Raw genomic sequence first — 24256 nt, forward strand, 5'->3', positions numbered from 1 at the left:
CTCTTTTTCAGCATAGTTCTGGAAATCTTAGCTAGCACAATAAGCAAGAAAAAGTCATAAAGGTCATTCAGATTAAAAAGAAATACAACTGTCCTTATTTATAGGTGACATGATTATCAATGTAGTAAACCCCAAGGAAAAAAGATTATGAGAGTTAGTAAATGAGTTGCAGGATACAAGACGAACACAAAAATCAATTATATTTCTATATGTAAACAATGAACAACTGGAAAACAAAACTGTTTTTAATTACTACAAACAATAACTCCTCCAAATGAAATGCTTAGATATAATTCTAACAAAACATGTGTAAGATCTGTATGCTGAAAACTACAAATGCTAATGAAGGAAATCAAAGAAGACCAAAATAAATGGAGAGATATACTATGATCATGGATTGGAAACTCAACATAAAAAAGGTATCAGTTATCCCCAAAGTGATCTATGGGCTTAAAGCAACAGCCATCAATATCACAATAGGATTTTTTTTTTTTTTTTTTGTGGGGGCACCTGGGTGGCTCAGTGGGTTAAGCCTCAGCCTTCAGCCCAGGTCATCAGCTCAGAGTCCTGGGATCAGGCCCTGCATCGGGCTCTCAGCTCAGCAGGGAGCCTGCTTCCCACTTTCTCTCTGCCTGGCTTCTTGTGATCTCTCTCTCTGTCAATAAATAAATAAAATCTTAAAAAAAAGGATTTTTTGGTAGATATAAAGAAGCTGATGCTAAAATTTATATAAATTTTAAGCTAAAAGAATTTTGGAAAACAACAAAATTAGAGGGATCACACTACCCAATTTTTAGACTCATTATAAAGATACAATAATCAAAACATGATATAACTAAAGGGAAAGACAAGTAGATCAATAGAACAGAATAGAGTCCAGAAATAGACAACCACAAAAATATGGTTGTTTGATCTTTGACAAAAGTGCAAAAACAATTCAATGAGCAATAGCCTTCTTTAAAAATGATGTTGAATATGTAACAAAAAATAAACCTTGACCTAAACTTCACACTTTATGTAAAGATTAACTCAAAATAGATCATAGATCTAAACGTAAAACATAAAGGTATAAGACTTTTAAAAGAAAACATAAAAGAAAATCTTTGTGACCTGGGAGTTAGGTAAAAGGTTCTTATATATGATAGGAAAAGCATGATCCACAAAAGGAAAAAAATGGATAAGTTGGACTTCATCAAAATTAAAGCCCTTTGTTCTGTTAAACACATTATCAGAGAATAAAAAGATAAGCTACAGACTGAGAGAAAGTATTTCCACACTACATATTGACAAAGGATTTGTATCCAGAATATATAAAGTAGTCTCAAAAATTAACAGTAAGAAAACAAAGGGTTTTTTTCCAACTAAAAAAATAGGCAAAAGAGTTGAACAGGCACTTCACTAAAGAAGATATGAAGATAGGGGTGCCTGGATGGTGTAGTTGGTTGAGTGTCTGACTCTTGGTTTTGTCCCAGATTGTGATTTCAGGGTTGTGAGATTGAGCCCCATGTGGGGTTCTATGCCCAGTGTGGAGTCTGCTTGAGATTCTCTCTCCCTCTTCCCTTCCAGTTCATGTTCTCTCTCTTTCTCTAAAATAATAAATAAATACAAATCTTTAAAAAAAGGATATGAGGATAGTAAAAATGAACATGAAAAGATGTTCAACCTCATTAGCCATTAGGGAAATACAAATTAAACCTATAAGGAGACATCACTATATACCTCTTAGAATGGTTACAATAAAAGATAATAAAAACTAGCTTTCATCAAAATAAGAATTTTGCCCGGTAAATACTCTCTTGGAAGGACAAAAAGACAGGCTACAGATTGGGAGAAAAAATTTACAAAACATAAAAGACAAAGGACTAATATCTAGAATGTATAAATAACTCTTGAAACTCAATAGTGAAAATGCAAATAATCTGAGTTAGAACATAAGCAAAAGACAGGAAGAGCCATCTCATTTAAATATAAAGGTGGGAGGTGCCCCAGGGGTCTCAGTCATTAAGTCTGCCTTGGGCTCAGGTCATGATCCCAGGGTCCTAGGATAGAGTCCTGCATCAGACTCCCTGCTCAGTGGGAAGACTCTTTCTCCCTCTCCCACTCCCTGTGATTGTATTCCTTCTCTCACTGTGTCTCTGTCAAATAAATAAATAAATAAATCTTTTTTTAAAAAGTATATATACATATATATATACATATACACACACACAAGTGGGGAATTAGCATAGGGAAAAATCTTAAACATCACAAGGCATTAGGGAAATGCAAACAAACCACAATGAGGTCTCAGACACCCATATTAGAATGGAATCCCCCCCAAAAAAGTAGTGACAACACCAAATGCTAGTGAGGATACAGAGCAACTAGATCACTCATAGAGCACTCATGCTGGTGGGAATATAAAATGATACAACCATTCTAGAAAAAAGCTGGCAGTTTCTTAAAAATCTAAAGATGCAACTATTCTACAATCCCACTATTGTGCTCCTGATCACTTATCCCACAGAAATGAAGACTATGTTCATTAACCTGTGCACAAATGTTTAAAACAGCTATATTTGTAATAGCCAAAACCCAGAAACAATCCAGATACACTTGAAGGATGAATGTTTAAATAAACTATGGCACATCCATACCACGGAATTTTACTTAGTAACAAAAAGGAAAAAACTACTGATACATACAAAAACCTAGATGAATCTGTAGGGAATTAAGAAGAGTGAAACAAAGGCAATCTCAAAGAATTTCAACCGTATGGCTCTTCATAAAACTTTCTTGAAAGGATAACATTCTAGACATGAAGAAGATTAGTGGTTGCCAGGGTTAAGGAGGGGATGGGGGCAAGGGTCAAGTGGGGGTAACTATAAAAGGGCAACAGGAGGGATCCTTGTGGTAGAAATGGTCTGTATCTTGACTATATCAATGTTAATATCCTGGTTGTGAAACTGAACTGTAGTTTTGTAAGATGTTACCACTGGGGAAAGTAGGAAAAGGATACAAGGAATGTCTCTGTAGTCTCTTACAAGTGTATGTGAATCTATAATTTTTTAAAAGATTTATTTATTTGAGAGAGAGAGAGAGAGAGAGAGAGAGGGAGATTGAGCACAAGTGGAAAGAAGAGAAGACAGGCAGAGAGGAAGAGAGAGAATCTCAGGTAGACTCCACACCAAGCATGGGGCCCAAATGGGGCTCAATCTCACAACCCCGAGATCATGACCTAAGCTAAAACAAACAGACAGACACTCAACCAAATGCACCACCTGGCATCCCTTGTGAATCTGTAGTTATCTAAAAATAGGAAGTTTAATAAAAAAAAATACAGACATCGGGAATATATAAATATATATATATAAATATATAATATATATATATTATATATATAAAATATATAATATATATAAATATATAATATAAAGCCGCTGCCTTCAGCTCGGGTCATGATCCCAGGGTCCTGGGATCGAGCCCCACATTGGGCTCTCTGCTCAGAAGGGAGCCTGCTTCTTTCTCTGCCTGCCTCTCTGCCTACTTGTGATCTCTGTCTGTCAAATAAATAAATAAAATCTTTAAAAAAAAATACAGACATCATCAAGTGAAGGGTATGGAGGAACTAGAACTCTTGCACATTGCTGGTAGGGATAAACAATGGTAGGTACAGCCCCTCTGGAAAACAATTTGGCAGTTTCTTAGGATGTTATACACATAGCTACCATATGACCAATGATACCACTCCAGGGTATTTACCTTAAAGAAATGAAAACTATGTTTTCTGGAAAACCTGTACGTGAATGTTCATACTTTATTTTTGACAACCAAAAACTAGCCATGAAATGTCTCCCAACAAGTGAATGGGTAAACTAGCTGTGGTATGTCCATGCAATGGACAATTACTCAGGAATGAAAAGGAACAAGCTATTGATGCACATCACAATTTCCATTAATTTCAAAGACAACGTGCTGAATTGAAGAAGCCAGGCTTTGAGAGTTATATACTCCCTGAGTCCATTTAGATGATATTCTCAAAAAGGCGTAACTGTGGTGATAGAGAACAGATCAGTTTTTTGCCAGGGGTGGATGGGACTAAAAGGAATGGCATAAGAGTGTTTTGGGGCTGATAGAAATGTTCTGTATCTTTGTTGTGTTGGTGGTTATATAAATCCATGCATGTGTTTAAATTTATAGAATTGAACACCAAAAGGGGGAAGAAAAGTCAATTTTCCTGCAGGATAGTTAATTGACTATTTAAAAAGGGATCCCTAGGATGCCTGGCTGGCTCAGTTGGTTAAGCAACTGCCTTTGGCTCAGGTCATGATCCTAGAGTCCCAGGATCGAGTCCCACATTGGGCTCCCTGTTCAGCAAGAAGTCTGCTTCTCCCTCTGACCCTCTCCCCTCTGATGCACTCTCTCTCTTTCTCTCTCTCTCAAATAAATAAATAAAATATTAAAAAAAAGGGGGGGATCCCCTTTCTCCAACTAACAGCCTTGTCCTGGAGTTGGTTGTTAGCTACCTCTCGCCCCTTTGCTTGGCCTCTCTCATGCTTTGTACAAGCCATACAATCACAGGTTTTAAACCTTTCTGACAGGCCCCAGGAGAATAAAGGAATAGCATTTAAGTACTATGTAGTAGGGGAGCCTGGGTGGCTCAGTGGGTTAAAGCCTCTGCCTTCAGCTCAGGTCATGATCTCAGGGTCCTGGGATCGAGCCCCGCATCAGACTTTCTGCTCAGTGGGGAGCCTGCTTCTCTCTCTCTGCCTGCCACTCTGCCTATTTGTGATCTCTGTTTGTCAAATAAATAAAATCTTAAAATAAATAAATAAATACATAAATACTATGTAGTATTAATTTAAATACTATGTAGTAGTTGCAAACTACTGTGAGTAAAGGATTAATAAAATCTTTTCTCTCTCTCTGCGGATAAATTTGATATTGGGTTAACCTTCTAGCTGTTTCTTCAGAAACCCAGTAATGGTGGGATGTCAGCTGTGTTACCAGCCAATACTGGTTATGGTAAAAATGAGCCTGATTAGTCTACTCTATCTGGACCAAACTGATCTGTGAATGAAGGATAAATATACAGTGGGAGTGATTAGCTTTGAGCTTCTGAGTGCAATAACTCTTGTAACTGGCCATGCTGTTTGTGGGACCCTGGAAGCAAGTTATGAGAATTATGAGAGATAATGGTTCCTATTCAGGAAATGAGGCTTCTGAAGCCCATGATAATTCCTGCACCTCTGTCTGTGTGATCCTGCTGTCTTCTATCTGAACTGCCACTCGGAAGACCAAAGAGTGGTGCCTGGCCTGCTTTGTGTGTAACTTACTGAAGAGATGCTAGCAAGCTTTGTTTCCTATGCTTTACCTCCCTAAGGAAAACCAATGCCAAGTGAGGTCTATTGTAGTTGTTTGAGTATGAAATGACTAATTAATCAAAAAAAAAGCAAAACAAAAAAACCCAAAACAACATTGAATGAGCATTGCAAATACTCTTGAAAGTATTCTATCTAAACTAACTGAGTTTATCTTTTTTCTTAAAGATTTATTTTATTTGAGAGAGTGTGCATACACGCTGGGAGGGGGTGGTAAGGGCAGAGGGAGAGTGAGAGAATCTCAAGCTGATTCCCTGCTGAGTGTGATGCCAGACAGAAGGCTCTGTCCCACAGCCCTGAGGTCATGACCTGAGCTGAAACCAAGAGTCGGACGCTTAACCACCCAGGGGCCCCAAAACTAACTTAATGTTTTGGAACCCACCCTGGAAGAGTTAGAAATCTGGCAGGTAATGGAATAGATGATAGTAATGTGAATGGAATTCATCTACTTCTTTCCATTCATCTAACACAGGTAATTGTTTACTAATTGTTTACTCTGGGTGAGCAGACCAGGTCTGACAGGTTGTGGGTGAAGAGGCTTCGAATCTTCCTTACCTTGGGGAACTTGCACGAGGCCAACAGTTATACCAGCAAGTAAGTCTCCAAGAAGCCAATCCTTGAACCGATACAAACACACCCACTCCAGGAAAGGAAAGATCGTTATTATGCATCTTAGGAACTTGTGCCATGAGCAGCTGTGAGAAAGAAGAACAGAGACTTGATAAGATTTTCCAAAGAAAAAGCCCACATAGCCAGAAAAGGCCCAGTGCATAACTATTCCCATATAGCAGCATTTCTTGTCAGCTCTATTGACATCCTGACACAGTGGACTAGATAATACTTTGTTGTGGTGGATGTGTCCTGCGTCCTGTAGGATGGCTAGCAGCATCCCTGGCCTTTACCTACCAGATGCCAATAGCACCCCCCACCCCAGTTGTGACATCCCAAAGTGTCTCTAAATATTGCCAAGTGTTCTATGGGGGACAAAAATCACTTCTGATTGAGAACCAAATGCCATATCTATCTATCTATCTATCTATCTATCTATCTAAGCCTTATCATCTAGCCTATGAAACAGGATGTTTGGAAAGAATGAAACCCACAAATTTTCCAGTAGGAAAATGGACTTTTACTGTTTTCTCTTGATAAGGACAGTGTTTTGAGATGTGATACTGGTGGGAGGCAGGGTCCATTAAGATGTCCGCATCATTCCCATATACCAATTTTCTTTACTGAATATTAACTCTATGCCGCTTTGATCTGTAGTATGTAGAAATTTATAGAAAAGGTAGGTAATGGAATCCTGCACTTTAGGAGCTGGCCATATAAAGGAAAGGCAATAAAATAAAGCTTTATTATCCTTTGACCTAGTGGACATCAATCAGAACCAATTTTGTTATCCAGGAGACATTTGGCAAAGTCTGGAGACATTTTTGGTTGTCACAACTGAGGGAGAGGGTGCTATTGGTATCTGGTGGGTAGAGGGCAGGGACTTTGCTACACATCTTGTAGTGCATAGGACAGCCCCCATGCCAGAAACAATTTTTTAAATATTTTATTTATTTATTTATTTATTTATTTTTTTTTTTTAAAGATTTTATTTATTTATTTGTCAGAGAGAGAGAGAGAGAGAGAGAGCGAGCACAGGCAGACAGAATGGCAGGCAGAGGCAGAGGGAGAAGCAGGCTCCCCGCCAAGCAAGGAGCCCGATGTGGGACTCGATCCCAGGACGCTGGGATCATGACCTGAGCCGAAGGCAGCTGCTTAACCAACTGAGCCACCCAGGCGTCCCTATTTTATTTATTTTTTTGACAGACAGAGATCACAAGTAGTCAGGCAGGCAAAGAGAGAGAGGGGGAGACAGGCTCCCCGCTGAGCAGAGAACTTGATGCAGGGCTTGATCCCAGGACCCTGAGATCATGACTTGACCCGAAGTGCAGAGGCTTAACCCACTGAGCCACCCAGGTGCTCCCAGAGACGATTTTCTGGTCCAAAATGTTACTGATGCTGAGATTGAGAAAACCTACATTAAGCTCTAAATCTAAATCTAAAACAGCAGAATCATTGTTAGTCAATTGGTTAATCAATCAACCAGTAAAACTAATATGGTTTTAAATTGCTTTTTGCTAGTTACATCTTAGTATGGGCCAAAAGCCAAAAGTATGAAGATTTTTTTATGTATGAGCTATAGTTGGATAACTGGGATTTGACTATAGTAACAAATAGAACTTTTGTGTATACAAAGCTAAAATGTGTGCTCATAAAGAATTTCACATGTTTGACTCTCACAACTATGAGCATTACTCCCCCTAAGGTAATTGAGGCCAAATAAGTGTAAGTGATTTTTCCAAGGTCACAGTAGTGTGGACAGAGCTGGGGCTACAAACCAGGTCTTCTGATTCTTACTTCGGTGTTCTCTCCACTCTATTACCACCATATTTCATATTGACAGCTATTAAATTCTTCTTGGGAACCAGGAAAAAATCATTGGTTTGGAAGGAACATCACATTGCTGCTCTTATGAGAGTCCTTGGATGCTAGGCAAGGATACCTAGGGTGCTTTCTCCAATTATGGCCCCCAAAGGGGAGAGCAGAGCATGTCATGGGGACAATTTTTTCCTTCATCTGATCCCGTCTCTCCCATGTACCACTGGGCAGAAGACAAGCCACCCTAGGCAGAGTCATCAAAGCTCTTTAGCATGGAAAAATAATACAGTGGACATGGAATGATGGGACTCTAGACCTGAAAGAAAATCAAGGAAGGAGCTAGAGGGATAGGAATTAAAGCCAGTGTGTGTGTGTGTGTGTGTGTGTGCGCGCGCGCGCACGTGCGCAAGGGGGGGGGCGGGGGGGGAGGGCGGGTGGGGGGCGAGGCAGTATAAGCATTTTGACGCAAATCTGGATTTTACTCAGGGCATCTTAAGAGTGAGGAATGTAAGAGTCTATGGGAGAGGACTGGGGACATTTTGACAAGAAAGGGAATATTTGTAGTTGCTAATGGAAAGGGAGAAGATGAGGAAAGAGATGAGGTTTTCTGTAGAAAAGACAGATAGGTGGTTGTGACAGGTGGTTGTGGCACCTGGGTGGCTCAGTTGGTTGAGTGTCTGACTCTTGGTTTCAGCTCAGATCATGATCTCATGGGTCATGAGATCGAGTCCGGTGTCATACTCCACGCTCAGAGCAGAGTCTGTGTGAAGATTCTCTCCTTTGACCCTCCCCCAACTTGCTTTCTTTTTCTCTCTCTCAAATAAATAAATAAATCTTAAAAAAAAAAAAAGGAGATGTAGAGTTCAGAGACTTTTTTTTTTAACTAAAAAAAACCCACCTAAAATCACGTTTTTTATTTGCTAGATGCCTTACAAATACTCTTTGAATCTTCACAGTCAAGTAGATGCTAATATCATCCCCATTTTTACAGATAAGGAAACTGAGGCAAAGTGGTTAGATAGCTTACCTAAGGTCACACAGTTGGGAAGCAGCAGAACTGGGATTCATAACCAGGCAATCTGGATTCTGAGCCTTGCTCTTAACCACAGAGTTGTACAACCTTTCATGTTAAAAGTCCAAAAGTGGATACAATTGTATGTTTCAGAAATAAGGAGCTGGGATGCAGAACTGATCAGATTTAAGTGTCTAAGGATAGGGCAGGTTGCGGGGAGTTAGGCTGAAATTTCTTTGGTAGTACCTTTTTGTGATGGAGTAAAAGTCAGGAAGATTCTCCTTTTGTAGAGACAAAGTCAATGTGCCCCTAAATCCCCTCTTTGACACATGACCTCTGACCCATCTGGAGTAGAGAAAATGAGAATAGTGATGTAGGACTGGGGAGGTTCTCCAAGACCACAACTTACAAAAGGCAGGATATGGACAAGGGAGAATGCCTCAGAGAAGGAAGGTCTACAATAGGGCTGTGTGGAGGCCTTCCTCCCTTGTCACCCAACATAGGCCAACCGTAGTGATAAGTCAAGGGATGAGAAAGACTGATAAATCCCAAGTGTGAGTGAAGACAGCTTGAATAGTTAGGGTTGATATAATGATATAGGTTACAAAGGGTCCCTCACTTAAGGTCGGTGGACCCTCCCCCATGGGTCTGTAGATAGATTTATAGGTATGTGAACTTAGGAAAAATTATACCTTTATTTTCATTACCTCCTAAATGAAATTTAGCATTTCCATTAATTATGAATATTGACAACAAGCCACTGTAGTATCAGCAGAACCTTTGTCACCAATAGAAACTGCAATATTTTCTTATTACATTCAAATTGCTGCAGAGATCTTAAGATATCATTTATGTTCATCACTACCTTGAAATTATGATAGTTATTAGATCCACATTATTAAATAACATTATTGTGGTATTTTAAAATATTTTGATAACTATATTTCAACCTAGCTGGTTTACTTTACAGTCCGATGTATTTTATGCTTTAAAAAAATATTCTGGCCAAGACCATTCAATGGGGAAAGAGCTGTCTCTTCTTCTTCTTTTTAAAAGATTTTATTTATTTATTTGACAGTGAGAGAGAGAGAGAGAGAGCACAAGCAGGCAAAGAGGCAGGCAGAGGGAGAGAGAGAGAAACAAGTTGCCCGCAGACCAGGGAGCCCGATGCGGGACTCGATCCCAGGATGCTGGGATCATGACCTGAGTTGAAGGCAACCGCTTAACCAACTAAGCCACCCAGGCATCCCAAGAGCTGTTTCTTCAACAAATGGTTCTGGGAAAATGGGATCTCCATATTGAAAGAATGAAGTCAGACCCTAACTTTATGCTATATACAAAATTAACTCAAAATGGATCAAGAATCTAAATTTAAGAGCTAAAAACTATAAAACTTATAGAAGAAAATCTTCATAATCTTGGGTTTCCCAATAGTTTCTTAAAGATGTCACCAAAATCATAGGCAACAAAACAAAAAAATGGGTAAACCGGATCTCATGAAAATTATAAACTGGTGCACCAAATGACACCATCAACCCACAGAAAAGACAGTCTACAAAATGGAAGAAAATATTTGCAAATCATATATCTGATAAGGGTTTAGTATCCAGGATATGTACAGAACTACTACAACTCAACAATAAAAAGACAACCTAATTTTAAAAGAGGTAAATAGACATTTCTTTAAAGAAGATATAAGAACAACCAGTAAGCACATGAAGAGATCTCAACATGCGTAGTTCTTAGGGAAATGCAAAAAAAAAAAAACCAAAAAAAACAAAAACCAAACCCCACAATGAGATACCACTTCATGCCTGATAGGATGGCTATAATTAAAAAAAAGAGAGAGAGAGAAAAATAACACAAGTTGTAAAGGATACAGAGCAAAAACACTTGTACATTGCTAGTGAGAATGTACAGTGGTGTAGCTTTTATGAAAAAGTCTGGTGGTTCTTCAAAAAATTAAACATAGAGTCACCATAAGATCCAACAATTCTACTTTCAGTTATATACCTGACAGAGTCGAAGACAGGTTCTCCAACAGATACTCCTATGCCAATATTCATGGCAGCATTATTCGCAATAGCCAAAGAGTGAAAACAACCCAAGGGTGTACCAACAGATGAATGGATATGCAAAATACGATATTTACGTACAATGGGATATCATCAGCCATAAAATGAAATGAAGTACTGATCCACGCTACAACATAGTTGAAGTGTGAAAACATCATGCTAAGTGAAATCAACCAGAGAGGAAAGACAAAAATTGCATGATTACACTTAAATAAATTATCTAGAAGAGGCATAGGGACAGAACGGAGAGGAGAGGTTACCAGGGGTGAGGAGGAGGGGACAATGGGGAATTATTGCTTAATGGGTACAAAGTTTCTGTTTGGGGTGACGAAAAAGTTTTGAAAACAGTGGTTGCAGAACATCGTGAAATGTCATTAATGTTGCTGATTTGTACATTTAAGACTGGTTAAAATGGCTGGTTTTCTGTTATATGTATTTTACCACAATTTTTTTAAATTAAAAAAAATTATCCTGCATAGATGTCCATTAGCTTTACCAGCCTGCTGCAAGGTTGATAGCACAAAAACAGGCTAAAGGCCCCTGAACTAGAGGACCCACATAGTCCCAGTGACTATCAGAGGCAGTGAGTTCTACATTGTACAGTTGTGCAAGTACTGCCTAGGGTCCGTGGGATATGAGGTTAAAAGGATCTCATTCTGCTACCACTACTTAGTCGACCATCGCTGCTTCTGTGGCTGTTTTTAGGAGACTGGTAACAGTTGCTAATCAAATGATGTATTTATTAAATATCATCCATAGATGCTGTCAGGGACATCCAAGAAATTTTTAATCAAGATGGTGCTACAGGACAGACCATAAGCAAACCAACTGAAGAAAAATCACACAGCAGCCTAAGGGTCCCAAAGATAGGAATTCAGAGGAGGAAGACAGAAGTAGGTACTGTAGGAGTAAAGTAGGGTCTTAGTGCTGCTAGCTTGGAGGCAGCTGAATGACCCCCACACCCACCGGCACTGGACGTGGTGTCTGAACGTGGTGATGTCGATGTCCAAGTTCCCAGAGGAAATACTCTTCCTTCTGTGTTCCTGTTGAAAGGTCTCCTCATTGTACACATCTCGCTTGACATCATACGTGAAAGAATTTTGCCTGTATTTATAGCCAAAACCCTGGGGGTTCCTCTCTGGTTGCAACATTCCTGGTTGAGTGGGAAGAGATCAAACAAAAAACAGTTTAAAAAAAATCTAGATTCTTGGCGCATTCTTACGGAAATAAAATTTCCATATAATGATATCTGGTATTTGCATAACACTTACTGTCTTTTTTTTTTTTTTTGAGGATTGATTGATTGATTGATTTATCAGAGAAAGAGAGAGAGAGCACATCAGTAGAGGCAGAGGGAGAAGCAGGCTCCCTGCTAAGCAAGGAGCTGGATGCAGGACTCGACCCCTTGACCCTGGGATCATGACCTGAGCCGAAGGCAGACACCTAACTGACTGAGCCACCCAGGTGTCCCAACACATGCTGTCTTTTTATTTATTTATTTATTTATTTATTTGACGACAGAGATCACAAGTAGGCAGAGAGGCAGGCAGAGAGAGAAAGGAGGAAGCAGGCTCCCCGCTGAGCAGAGAGCCCGATGTGGGGCTTGATCCCAGGACTCTGGGATCATGACCTGAGCCGAAGGCAGAGGCTTTAACCCACTGAGCCACCCAGGCACCCCCAACACATGTTGTTTTAATAAAAACTTTCTCTTGTATAATTTTATACTCAAAACCACCTATAGAAAATGCAAGGTGTGTATTCTCATTTTCCAAACAGGGAGACCTAAAAGTTTCAATAGCCTTGGTTGTTTAATAATTAGAGTCAGGACTAGAACCCAAATGTCTTGCTAGGAAACCTAGTTTTCTTTATGTTCAATTATATTGCTATGTTGTGGAGGAAATGATTATGAGGTAAAAGTCAGTACAACCATCAATTTTCACCACAAACACTGAAGGTGAAGTGGTCAATACAGTATCTTCTTCCCTTTATCCTTTCCTTTTCTTCATAGCACTTGTCAGGACCTGATTCAATATTTGTCCATTGTCTGTTTCCCTTACTAAAATATAAGCCCAAGAGGCAGGACTTTGTTCACGGCTATATCCCCAGGTGCCAGAATATTGCCGGAAAGTACCAGCTAGTGGCACCGTGGTGAAGCAGAAAAAACATTGCATGGGCTATCAAGAGATTCGGGTTCCAGCCCAGGCTGTTTTTCTAACTAGCTATATGATTAGGAGCAAGTGTCTCAGAAACTGAGGGTCAGTTTTCCTTTGGTTTCATGCATAAAATAACATGGTTGGAACACGTGGTCTCTAAGACCGTTGAATTTTAAAGATTTTATTTTTTTTATTTGAGAGAGAGAGCTAGAGAGCGAGAGAGAACACAAGCAGCAGGAGTGGCAGAGGGAGAGGGAAAAGGAGAAGCAGGCTCCCTGCTGAGCAAGGAGCCCCGACGTGAAGCTTGATCCCAGGACCCCAGGATCATGACCTGAGCCAAAGGCAGATGCTTAACTGACTGAGCCACCCAGGTGCCCTGGGTCACATTAAGTTTTAAAAATCTGTATCATTCTGCTCTTCTCTGCTCTTTTAAGAAAATGAGAAGTAGCAGTTACTGAGGATGGCTACAGGTCTATTTCTGGGAGAAAGTATAATCATTCTTGATCATGTTTGTTTGTCTATTTTTTAAAGATTGTATTTATTTATTTATTTTAGAGAGAAATCATGCGAGAGAGTGTGGGCAGGGGGAGGGACAGAGGGAGAAGGAGAAGGAATCTCAAGCTGACTCCTCACTGAGCACGAGCCTGATGCTGGGCTTGATCTCATGACCCTGATTTCATGACCTGAGCAGAAATCGAGAGTCAGATACTTAACTGAACAAGCCACCCAGGTGTTCCTCATCATGTTTTTGAACAACAAAAAAAGCATAAACTAAATTGCTTCCACGTAAATGTGGAAAAGCATATATATCTATGTATCTATCAATAGATATATAAGATACCTGGGTAAACATGCAACATATGTAGATTACCCAAGTAGTTCTTTTATAAGTGAGGCTGAAAACAAGTTTAATGTACCAGCAGCTTTGTTTTCCTTCAGAATGATCATGTATCATCATCAGCAGATGCAATATTTATAGAGCACTTGCTATATACCAAGCATTGCACTCGATGTTTTTCATGAGTTATTTTACATAATTTCCATGACAATCCTAATACTGTTATTATGCTCATTTTATGGGTGATAAAACCAAGTCAATTACTTTATACACTTTGAGAAATTAACTAACTGGGCTGTAGACATAGATTGTATTTTTACCCTCAAAGCACTCGTGTGTTGTATAACACCTATGAACTAAAGATCACAAATTCAATAAAGTGGGCATGTGATTGGGGAATATAGAAGAGGACGGAAGAGGTATTTTACAATGTATCACTCAAGAGAATTAGTAATATGTGTTTTCTGCAGAGAAACCAGAACTGTATATTAAAACAGGTAATATTTTTCCTTTTCTTCCCCCATTCATAGGACTATTCATCCAGTCATCCTCACTTTTCCTATGTAATTTTTTTTTTTTTTAATTTGACAGATCACAAGTAGGCAGAGAGGCAGGAAGAGAGAGACAGGAGGAGGAGGCAGGCTCCCTGCTGAGCAGAGAGCCCGATGCGGGACTTGATCCCAGGACCCTGAGATCATGATCTGAGCCAAAGGCAAAGGCTTTAACCACTGAGCCACCCAGGCGCCCCTCCTATGTAATCTTAAAATAAGCTTCCATTGCTGGAAGAGAGCTGTTCCTGGCAACTGAGAGAACCTAATTAACCTGCCAATTATACTGAGATTATAAAAACTGCCATCCTGGGTTGGATCCAGGGTTTCAAATCTAGCATTTTCTTTCTGAAAGTGGTACCAAGGCAGGGTTGGCATAAAGCAGGCAACATATAGACATTGAGGCACAGAGGGAACAGTGGGACTGATGAAGGCAGCAACAGCTCCTAGCATGGGGCAAGTGGGGCACAGCCAGGACAGGTCTGATCTTTCTCAAGATGAGTGACAATTGCAGATTTTTATCTGAAATCTTCTAACTTTGAAATGTTGTCAATTACTTTACACTTTTTTTTTTTTTTTTTTTTTTTTTTTTTAACACAGAGCATATCTAACAAAACCTCTCTGCAGGCCAGATTTAGCCTGTGGACCATCAGTGTGTGACCTCTGTACCAAGAGCCTTGTTGTCGAAGCCACGAAATACGCTCATGCTATCCTATCACAAATTATAGTTTATCCCCCAAGAATTTCTCTAACTCTCTTTCCAAGTGAGAGTATTTATATTTTCTGTTGTCAGGCTCTTTGGAGGTATTGGATCCCACTAGTTCACTTACAGAAAGTAGGGTTTCATTCTATTGTCTTCAATCTGCATCATTTATATTTCGAGAGGTAGCTCCCATCTACCAGACTAAGTTTTGATAAGTCTATCTGCTTTTATTTTCACAGTTTTACAAATTTCTACCATATGTACTCTTGGCCTTCATTTGTTTCTGCTTCAGAATTCACGTGCTATTTCATCTGTGTTCAATTAATTTAGTGTTCCACTAACATTTGTTGAATGTTAGGTGTTATGGGGATTAAAAAGGACAAAGACTTGGGGCGCCTGGGTGGCTCAGTGGGTTAAGCCACTGCCTTCGGCTCAGGTCATGATCTCAGGGTCCTGGGATCGAGCCCCACTATCGGGCTCTCTGCTCAGCAGGGAGCCTGCTTCCTCCTCTCTCTCTGCCTGCCTCTCTGCCTGCTTGTGATCTCTCTCTGTCAAGTAAATAAATAAAATCTTAAAAAAAATAAAAAGGACAAAGACTCTATAGTTCAGCAGACTAAAAATTCCAAAATATAGTGCTCTAATTTTGAGAGGTGGGAAAGACAGGAGATATTAACATTTATTGCTGCTCTGCCATATGCCAGGTTCTTCTCACACATCATCTCAAAAGAGGTACTCTTTTCCTCATGATGATGATACCCATTTTACTGATGAGTTTAGTGGTTTCTCAGAGTCATAAAAGGCTTAAATAGCTGAGCCAGAACCTGAACCCTGTCTTTCTGATTCTAAAATCATGCCACATCCTAATACCATGTGATCTCCTACAGAGTGGGATTAACAATTCCAACCTAGGGGGATGAGAAAGGCCTCCTTGGGGAGAGATGAACTCTGTTCTGTCTAAACTGGGGGCAGAGAAGAGAATAAGGTATTGAAGGAAGAGAACAAGATAAAATTACAAAGATAATATAAAGCAAGTAATTTAATAATCTGAGTAAAGGAGAGCCTGAGTGGCTCAGTGGGTTGAGTGTCTGACTCTTGATTTCAGCTTAGGTTTTGACCTCAGAGTTGTGAGATGGAGCCCTGTCTTCGGTTCTGCGCTCAGCAGAAAGTCTGCTTGAGTTTCTCTCCTACGCCCTCTGCCCCTCCCCCTGTGCCCCTTCCCCTGCTCACAGAGTCTCTCCAAAATATATGAAACAAATCTTAAAAAAAAAAAAAAAAGATCTGCATGAAGTCAGTGTCAAGCCCCCAAAAGTCTGTTGAGGCCTATTCCTGAAGGGTCTTGAATATCTGGGTTGAACTTGGACTTTTTAGCTATTTAAAGTGTTTGAACCAGCATTTGCACAGAATTAGGACAAACAATTCTTAAATTTCTATGGAACCACAAAAGACCCCACATAGCCACAGCAATCTTAAAAATGAAAAACAAAACTGGGGGTATCACAATTCCAAACTTCAAGTTATATTACAAAGCAACAGTAATTAAAACAATATGGTACTGGCATAAAAGTAGACACACAGATCAATGGAATAGAATAGAAAGCCCAGAAATAAACCCACAATTATATGGTCAATCAATCTTTGACAAAGGAGGAATGAATACACAGTGTGGAAAAGACAGTCTTTTCAACAAATGGCGTTGGGAAAACTGGACAGCAACATGCAAAAGAATGAAATTGGATCCCTTTCTTACACCATACATAAAAATAAACTCAAAATGCAATAAATACCTAAGTGTGAAACTTAAAACCATAAAAATCCTTGAAGAGAGCACAGGCAGTAATTTCTCTGACACTGGCCATAGCAACATTTTTTCTAGATATGTCTCCTAAGGCAAGGCAAATACAAGAAAAAATAAATTATTTGGACTCCATCAAAATAAAAAATTTCTGGGGGCACCTGGGTGGCTTAGTGGGTTAAAGCCTCTGCCTTCAGCTCAGGTCATGATCCTGGGGTCCTGGGATCGAGCCCCGCATCAGGCTCTCTGCTAAGCAGGGAGCTGCTTCCCTTCTTCTCTCTCTGCCTGCCTCTCTGCCTACTTGTGATCTCTGTCTGTCAAATAAATAAATAAAATCTTTAAAAAATAAAAATAAAAAAATAAAAAATTTCTGGACAGTGAAGGAAACAATCAACAAAACTAAAAGACAACTTACAGAATGGGAGAAGATATTTGCCAATGACATATCTAATAAAGGGTTAGTGTCCAAAATCTATGAAGAACAGATACAACTCAATACCCAATTAAAACTAATAACTAATAATAACTAATATTAATTATTAGTTACTTATTATTAGTTATTATTGATAACTAATCCAATTAAAAATAGGCAGAAAACTTTGACATCTCTCCAAAGAAAACATCTAGATGACCAACAGACACACGAAAAGATGCTCCACATCACCCATCATCAGGGAAATGCAAACCAAACCCAAAATGAGTTTATCACCTTACACCTGTCAGAGTGGCTACAGTTAAAAACACAAGAAACAAGTATTGGGAAGAATGTGGATAAAAAGGAACCTTCCTTCACTGTTGGTGGGCATGCAAACTGGTAGAGCTTCTGTGGAAAACAATATGGATGTTCCTCAGAAAATGAAAAATAGAACTACTCTACAATCCGGTAATTGCACTATTGGGTATTTATCCCCAAAATACAACACTAATCCAAAGGGATACATGTACCCCTATGTTTACTGCAGCATTATTTACAATAGCCAAACAATGGAAGCAGCCTAAGTGTCCACTGCTAGATGAATGGGTAAAGAAGATGGGGTATATATTATATAATGGAATATTATTCAGCCATAAAAAGAATGAAATCTTGCCATTTGCAACAACATAGATGGAGCTAGAGAGTATGATGCTAAGGGAAGTAAGTCAGAGAAAGACAAACGTCATATGATCTCTTTCTTATGCGGAATTTTACAAAACAAATGAGCAAAGGAAGGGAGAGAGAGAGAGACAGATAGACAATCAAGGAAACTCTTAACTATAGAGATAAGAGGATGGTTACTGGGGGGCGTGGGGGGAATGGGTGAAAGAGGGGATGGGGATCAAAGACTACACTTACCATGATGGAAAGAAAAAAGTGCTCGAGCAGGACTAGTCATAGGCACAAGGAGGTTTTTTGGGAGGATGAGTGGTGTCAGTGGTATGGTCTAGAGGTATACTGTTCAATATGGTAGCTACTGGCTACCTGTGGCTATTTAAATGTAATTAAAATAAACTAAAATGAAAAAAATCAGTCCCTCAGTTGCATTAGCTACATTGCAAGTGCTCAACAGCTATATGCGGCAGAGGCTACCCTACTGAACAGTGCAAGTATGAAACATTTGCATCATCACAGAAAGTTCTATTGGACAGGAGAGACTGAGGCAAGAAGTCCAAGTGGAGATGATGAATATTACTGTAGTTTAGGGCAAAAGGAATCAAGTCATAACTCGGGGGAGGGACCACAGTGAGGATAGCTAGCAGGGGCTGCAGGAAAGCTGTCTTTCAGGGTTCGTCACACGACTGGCGAAAGGTAGTGAGGTAAAATGCATGATTTCCTTCTTGGTTTTTGCTCTTGTTGTCTGGAGTGTGTCATCTCTGGAGTTTGTCCAGCTTCATTATGTCTTTGTGGATTTCCTAGAAACCCTAGTGTTTCACTTACATGTCCTAGCAGGACACTTGTGACAAAGTATGATGACAAGAAGCTCCTATTTACAAGAGGCAGATGTAGTTTGATGTGGAGTAGGTGGCACATTTCAGAAAAAAGTTACCAAACCACACTGATGGAATAATGTACCTATCGGCTGAGACACAGTGCAAGGTGGGGGAGGAGTCTCTGTTACTGACTCCTGAAGGCATCAGTGTGATGGGCCTCTGTCCACAGTGTGATCAACAACATGCTGAGCTCTACCCATAATCCTGAAGGTTAAGTGTCCACTTAAGAAACAATTTTGGGGGGAGCCTGGCTGACACAGTCGGTTAAGTCTCCCAACTCTTGGTTTGCCACGTGCTGGGCATGGAGAGATTCTCTCTCTGCCCCTACCTACCCCTTGCTTGTGCACTCTCTCTTACAAAAGGAAAAGGAAAAGAAAAAGAAAAACAATTCCCTGATGCTTCCTGACATCAAACAAAGTATTTAGGTGGGATGACCACAGGTCCAAAGTTTTTAAGATTTCATTTTCTTATTCTACAAATGTCATTCTGGGCATCATGCTTCCCTAGTAATTAACAAATTATTTTAATCTATGTAGTCCACGCTGAGGGCCCACACTACTAGCATCAGCATCATCTGGGGACGTGTTAGAATTGCAAATTCTCAGGCCCTACCTAGCAAGACTTAATTAAATTATCAGAACTCTGAGGATGGGCCAGCAGCTGGTTTAAGAAAAGCTCCAGGTGATTCAGATACACAGTCAAGTATGGGGGCCACTGTAAAAGCAGCCAATTATCTTTACTTGGTCAGTCTTTCTGTGCTAACTTTGGGAGCACTGTTAAAAACAGGGACTTTTGACCTAATCCCTGCATCCCCCATACTACTCCTGTCTATCCAGCCATCCGTTGATTCATTTACATGATGTGTTGAAAGTATTTTAAAAAGCCAAGCATAAAAAAATTTAAATGCAACCCAATTTTCTGACTACTGACCTATAGATATGAAATCCTGAACCTTACTTTAGTTGCAAGTATCTTTTGCCCCATAGCGTCATCTTTCCTATATCCTCTATAATCATGCTAAGGTAAAATTCACTTCCAAATTTTCAAATAAGCATTTGTAGTTCCATCAAACACAACAGCCCTTTGGCCGTTACTACCTCATTTTTATAGGGAATGTATTTGGAATACAGCAAAGGCATGAGCGAGGTGCATCACTTTTAATATCCTTCAGTCACACTGTCCGGTGGCTGGGGATGAATAATAAGCCGACAGCCCTCAAGGAGCTGACCACCGGACACATGAACAACTACCTTAAATGCGACTTGGTGAGACTATTACCAGTGGGGTGTGTTGGAGAGAAACTCACGGTCGGGGTGCGGATGTTGGAGAAGGCTTCAAACGGGGACACTGATTCATTAACAAGAGTTAAAGGAAAGGGGCCATAGCAAGTGGTAGTGGGGGCTCAGTCCGAAGGAACAAATGAACAGAGCAGTGAGGTCTGAAAGCAGAAGGCGCTCCTGGGCACATACGGTGAGGTGGTAGGGAGAGGCCTCCGGCTGCAGACAACTCAGACCGATCAGTCTGCAAGGATTCGGTTGCAAATCGCACGCATTGCCTCTAGTCCTTGCCTTTCACAAGTAGAGATAATGCCTCCGAGAGATAAGCTCTCGAGGACCACCGTCATTCATTCATTTCGCAAATATTGATTGAACGCCGGCGACGGGGCTCGACTCGGCGAGTGACGGACGCAGCCCCCGCCCGGGGACTTCGAAGGATAACGACCTGGTGCTCGGCACCCGGACGCCCGAGTCCTGCTCAAACCTGCGGCTCTCGGCCCCTTGCAGCTCCCGGCAGCGACTCCACCTGGTTCCCGGAGCGTGGCGCGAGTGCTGGCGCTGGGGTTGGACGCTGCTCCTACCCGGCTGGCGGCGCTGTAGACGCGGACGCCGGCCGTTCCCGAGCCGTTGCGGCCGAACTCGCGGGGGTTCTGGCGGGCGGGGGACCAGAGATGGGGCGAGGAACCGGAGCACGGGCAGTTGCAGTAGGGAGCCGGGAGAGGAGGGTTGGGGGGGGGCTGGGTTCCCGGGCTGGGGAAGCCCCCTCACCTGTGCCACCCAGGCCTCCACTTGCTTTGGGGTTTGACTGCTCTTGGCTGGGGGCCTTCTAGAAAGCAGGCCTTGTGCCCTGCACTTCACTTACAGTCATTCACTTAAGTCACCCTACGACCTCGTTAGGTCAGAAGAAGAAGGAGGAAACTGGAGGCTAGAAGGTCATTCAGGTTTCCAACCTTAGCTCTCTGTCCACAAGTTGGCTCCTCCTATGAAGGACGCTCTTCTGCCCAGGTCTCTTGCTGCGCTCCCCCCTAGAGCCCCGCCCTTTAACCTTCTGAAGTTGATTCAGTCCCTGTCACTGTCTCTAACTATGCCCTGTAGTCCTGCTTGGCCCAGAGCGGTTTTACACCTGCTCGATTACTGTATTAGTGTCTAACGCGTTCACTTTACTTAGTCCTTCCTTTTTGTAGATTGTCACCCCCATAAGGCAGGGATTTTTATCTCTAACTGCTGTATTATCAGTGCATAAACAATGTGGATATAGTAAGAGGTCAATAAATTGTAAATTTCATGTAAGCAACTGCCTCTGTTTTTGAATTGATTTAATTAGTAGAAGTGCCTGGCACCCAGTAGGTATTCAGTACGTAATTGTTGAATGAGTGACTGAATGTACTGCTTACTTCATCTTTGCCCTTTCAGTCACTCACCTCACTATCCCAATTTTTTGGATAATTTTATGAATTCCTTAGGATTCCTGCTGCCAAGTTTCCTCCCTTCTATCAATGCACTCATTACCTTGATTCCCCACTCCTACCTGCCATATCACAGTCATATTTCTTGCTCTTACTTCCTCCTTCAACCTTCATTACTTCTTGGAAAGCTCCCTAACCCGCATTTTGGAACATTTTCAAGCAGGATGTCTTCATAGGCAAGAGAATCCAGGCTAAGCCACACTGAATCCCCCAAAGAAAAGCTTTCCATGAATCATCCATGATTCTGGTTTTTGTTTTTCCTCAAGGAGAACTGAGGATCCTGCACTACCTCCTAAACTGAGATCATGGTCATTATTCATAATTAGTCCAATAAATATTTATGGTGTACCAGTTATGTTCCAGGCACTGTGCAAGATGCTGGGACAAGATAGGCAAAATCAGAGCACTCCAAGGGATGTGTAACACTAAAGAGAATAATCATGGTAAGTGTTGAGAAGTGTCCTGGCTTGGACCCAGTTATTTCTAAGAGAGATTGTGACAAGCTTATAAGTGGGGGTAGGTATGTGGTTATAGTACCTTGCCCAGTCACACTTATTTTGTTCAGCTTTATAAATGACCCTATTAGGTGGGAATGTAAGGCAGAAATTATTTTTGCAGGAATTATTTTTCCAGAACTAGAACGAAGGTCTAAGAAAGGTCAATCGACTAGGCTGATGTGACACTGCCAGAAGACCACTCTGCCTTGCTCTCCTTCTTAATCTGAGAGACATGAATCAAATGCTTAAAATCGTCTTCACTGGAAGCTTCAGAGCAGAAATCAGTTTCAAACCCTCTGAGTAATGTTTCAAAACCCCTTTCAAAGGGAGATACCGGAGACTTTCCTTAATCAGAACTACCTGGGGCATTTTGTAAAAATTCGCATTCTTGGAGCCTGTCACGGACCCCCTGTGGATCCTGAGACTTTGCATTTTTAAACATCTAAAGTGATTCTTCTGCACATAAAAGTTTAAGAACCGCTATGAGAGTTTGGATGGAAAACCTCAGCCTTAATGCAGAACTAATATTTGCTTTTGGGATAGAGTTCGTCACAATTCCGAAGATTAAGCCGTATGTCCTTGAGCAGATGGAATACAACGGCTTTCTGGCCAGAATCTTCCTTTTTTTAATGTAAATATTTCTTGGAAATTGGGTGTTCTGCTTAGCAGATGCTTGGCTGCTGGTGACTACAGGCAGTTCAAAGATCTTTTGGCTCTTTTCCCGACACCCTATTAGTCACTGTCGCTTTCTACAACGGAGCCAGGCACTTACCCCGCCGACCACGGTGGGGCGCACGCGGCATACATTGCCAACTTATCCCTTCCTTCCCGGGTCCGCCTTCGCGCCCTTAAGTCCGGGTGAGTTAGTTCTTGCCTCTGGTGTCCAGCTGTTGCTCTTTTCTCGCGAGAAGTGCTCCTCCCAACCTCTCCCGTCGTCGACCCCCTCCCGTGGGCAGGTTCCATATTGGGTAAAATCTCGGCTCGCGGAGAGTCCCGGGAGCTGCTCTCGCGAGAGTACGGCAAGAGGCTCCTGTTCGCTGGCTCTGGAACGGCGACCACTGGAACCTCAGCGGGCGCTGCAGCTGGAGCGGTAGTCCCGCGGCGCAGCCGGGAGTCGGCCTGGTCTGGGAGAGGGTGCAGGGAGAGCGTGGTGGGAGCAGCCTTGAGCTCCGGAGCGTGCTCCTGCCCTTAGCCGGGCTCGCTCCCGTCGCTGAGGCGCGTCCAGCAGCTGCGGCTGACAGGGGCCGCGCGCGCGGGAGTCGGCGGGGTCGCGTCTGCCGCACCTGCGCCGACAGCCACCTCCAGGTCCCCGCCCGGTCGGGCGGGCGACGAGGGCCGGGGAGCGGGAGCGGGCGCAGGCGGGGCCCCTCAGGGCCACCTCCTAGCCCCGCGGCCGCCGCTGGAAGATGTCTCAGGAGAGGCCCACGTTCTACCGGCAGGAGCTGAACAAGACAATCTGGGAGGTGCCCGAGCGTTACCAGAATCTCTCCCCGGTGGGCTCTGGTGCCTATGGCTCCGTGTGGTGAGTGTCACCGGGCTTGGGTCTGCGGTGGGCTGAGTGGCCCTTAATACCCCAGAGCCAGGCCTGCCCCCATAGCTCAGCGATGCACCAAGCGGCAGGAATTTTCCTTGGGGGAGGGCACCGCTGCCTCTTGGACCCCTGTCCTGCACTCTCTGTACCCCTTGCACCCCTCACTCTGCACCCCCAGGTAGGCGGTCAGCTGTGTGCAGGATGCAGGTCCACGGTGTGTTGTGGTGCTGGAGCTCGGCCCCGGCTCGCACCTTGCGCAAGCCCTTCTTGTGGGGGTTGCTGCTCCGGGGGCAGGCACGGGGGCTGGGGTGCCTCTTCGGGGGTCTCCCTGCCAGCATCCAGCAGCAAGATCCTCTCGGGAGGTGCGTCCACTTTGGGCGCCAAAGCCCGCCCTCAAAGCAGACAAGCCCGGGTAGCTGCAGGGAGAAGCAGAAGGGCAAAGCTCGACCAGGAGACTGCGGTTGTCTGAACAAAACTGACGACGACGAAGGGCGTTCTGTCCGGGTTTTTTTTTTTTTTTTTCCAAACCTCTTTCGAAATCTCATTTTGAGAAGCATTCGTTTTGAATTCGCACTTGCATTAGCACCGACCCGTGGAACCTAAAATACC

At 42.2% G+C, this 24256-nt stretch overlaps 2 protein-coding genes across 12 annotated transcripts in view; one reads left to right on the forward strand and one right to left on the reverse strand.

The window, feature by feature from the left end:
- Positions 1-22986, reverse strand: part of SLC26A8 (solute carrier family 26 member 8) — a 78960-nt gene extending 55974 nt beyond the window's left edge. For 2 of the 9 annotated variants that reach the window (XM_032864334.1, XM_032864330.1), the window contains exons 1-3: positions 22889-22986; positions 11841-12027; positions 5916-6055 (exon numbers count right to left, since the gene is read on the reverse strand). In XM_032864334.1, coding sequence (XP_032720225.1) covers positions 5916-6055; positions 11841-12027; positions 22889-22919 — 358 coding nt within the window. In that variant the 5' untranslated portion in view covers positions 22920-22986. Of the gene's footprint in view, positions 1-5915; positions 6056-11840; positions 12028-20154; positions 20425-20637; positions 20644-20921; positions 21091-22888 lie in introns of those variants that run through there. The other 7 variants (XM_032864326.1, XM_032864329.1, XM_032864328.1 and 4 more) reach the window with 7 other exon arrangements.
- Positions 22987-23132: 146 nt separating this feature from the next.
- Positions 23133-24256, forward strand: part of MAPK14 (mitogen-activated protein kinase 14) — a 74993-nt gene continuing 73869 nt past the window's right edge. Inside the window, exons 1-2 of one of the 3 annotated variants that reach the window (XM_032864340.1) lie at positions 23139-23206; positions 23556-23638. Coding sequence is in view for 2 of the 3 variants with exons in the window: in XM_032864338.1 (XP_032720229.1) it covers positions 23523-23638 (116 nt within the window). In the remaining variant the exon portion in view is untranslated. Of the gene's footprint in view, positions 23639-24256 lie in introns of all 3 variants that reach the window. The other 2 variants (XM_032864338.1, XM_032864337.1) reach the window with 2 other exon arrangements.

This window comes from Lontra canadensis, unplaced genomic scaffold (assembly GCF_010015895.1).
Source record: "Lontra canadensis isolate GAN:19392208 unplaced genomic scaffold, GSC_riverotter_1.0 scaffold27, whole genome shotgun sequence".
NCBI lineage: Eukaryota > Metazoa > Chordata > Mammalia > Carnivora > Mustelidae > Lontra > Lontra canadensis.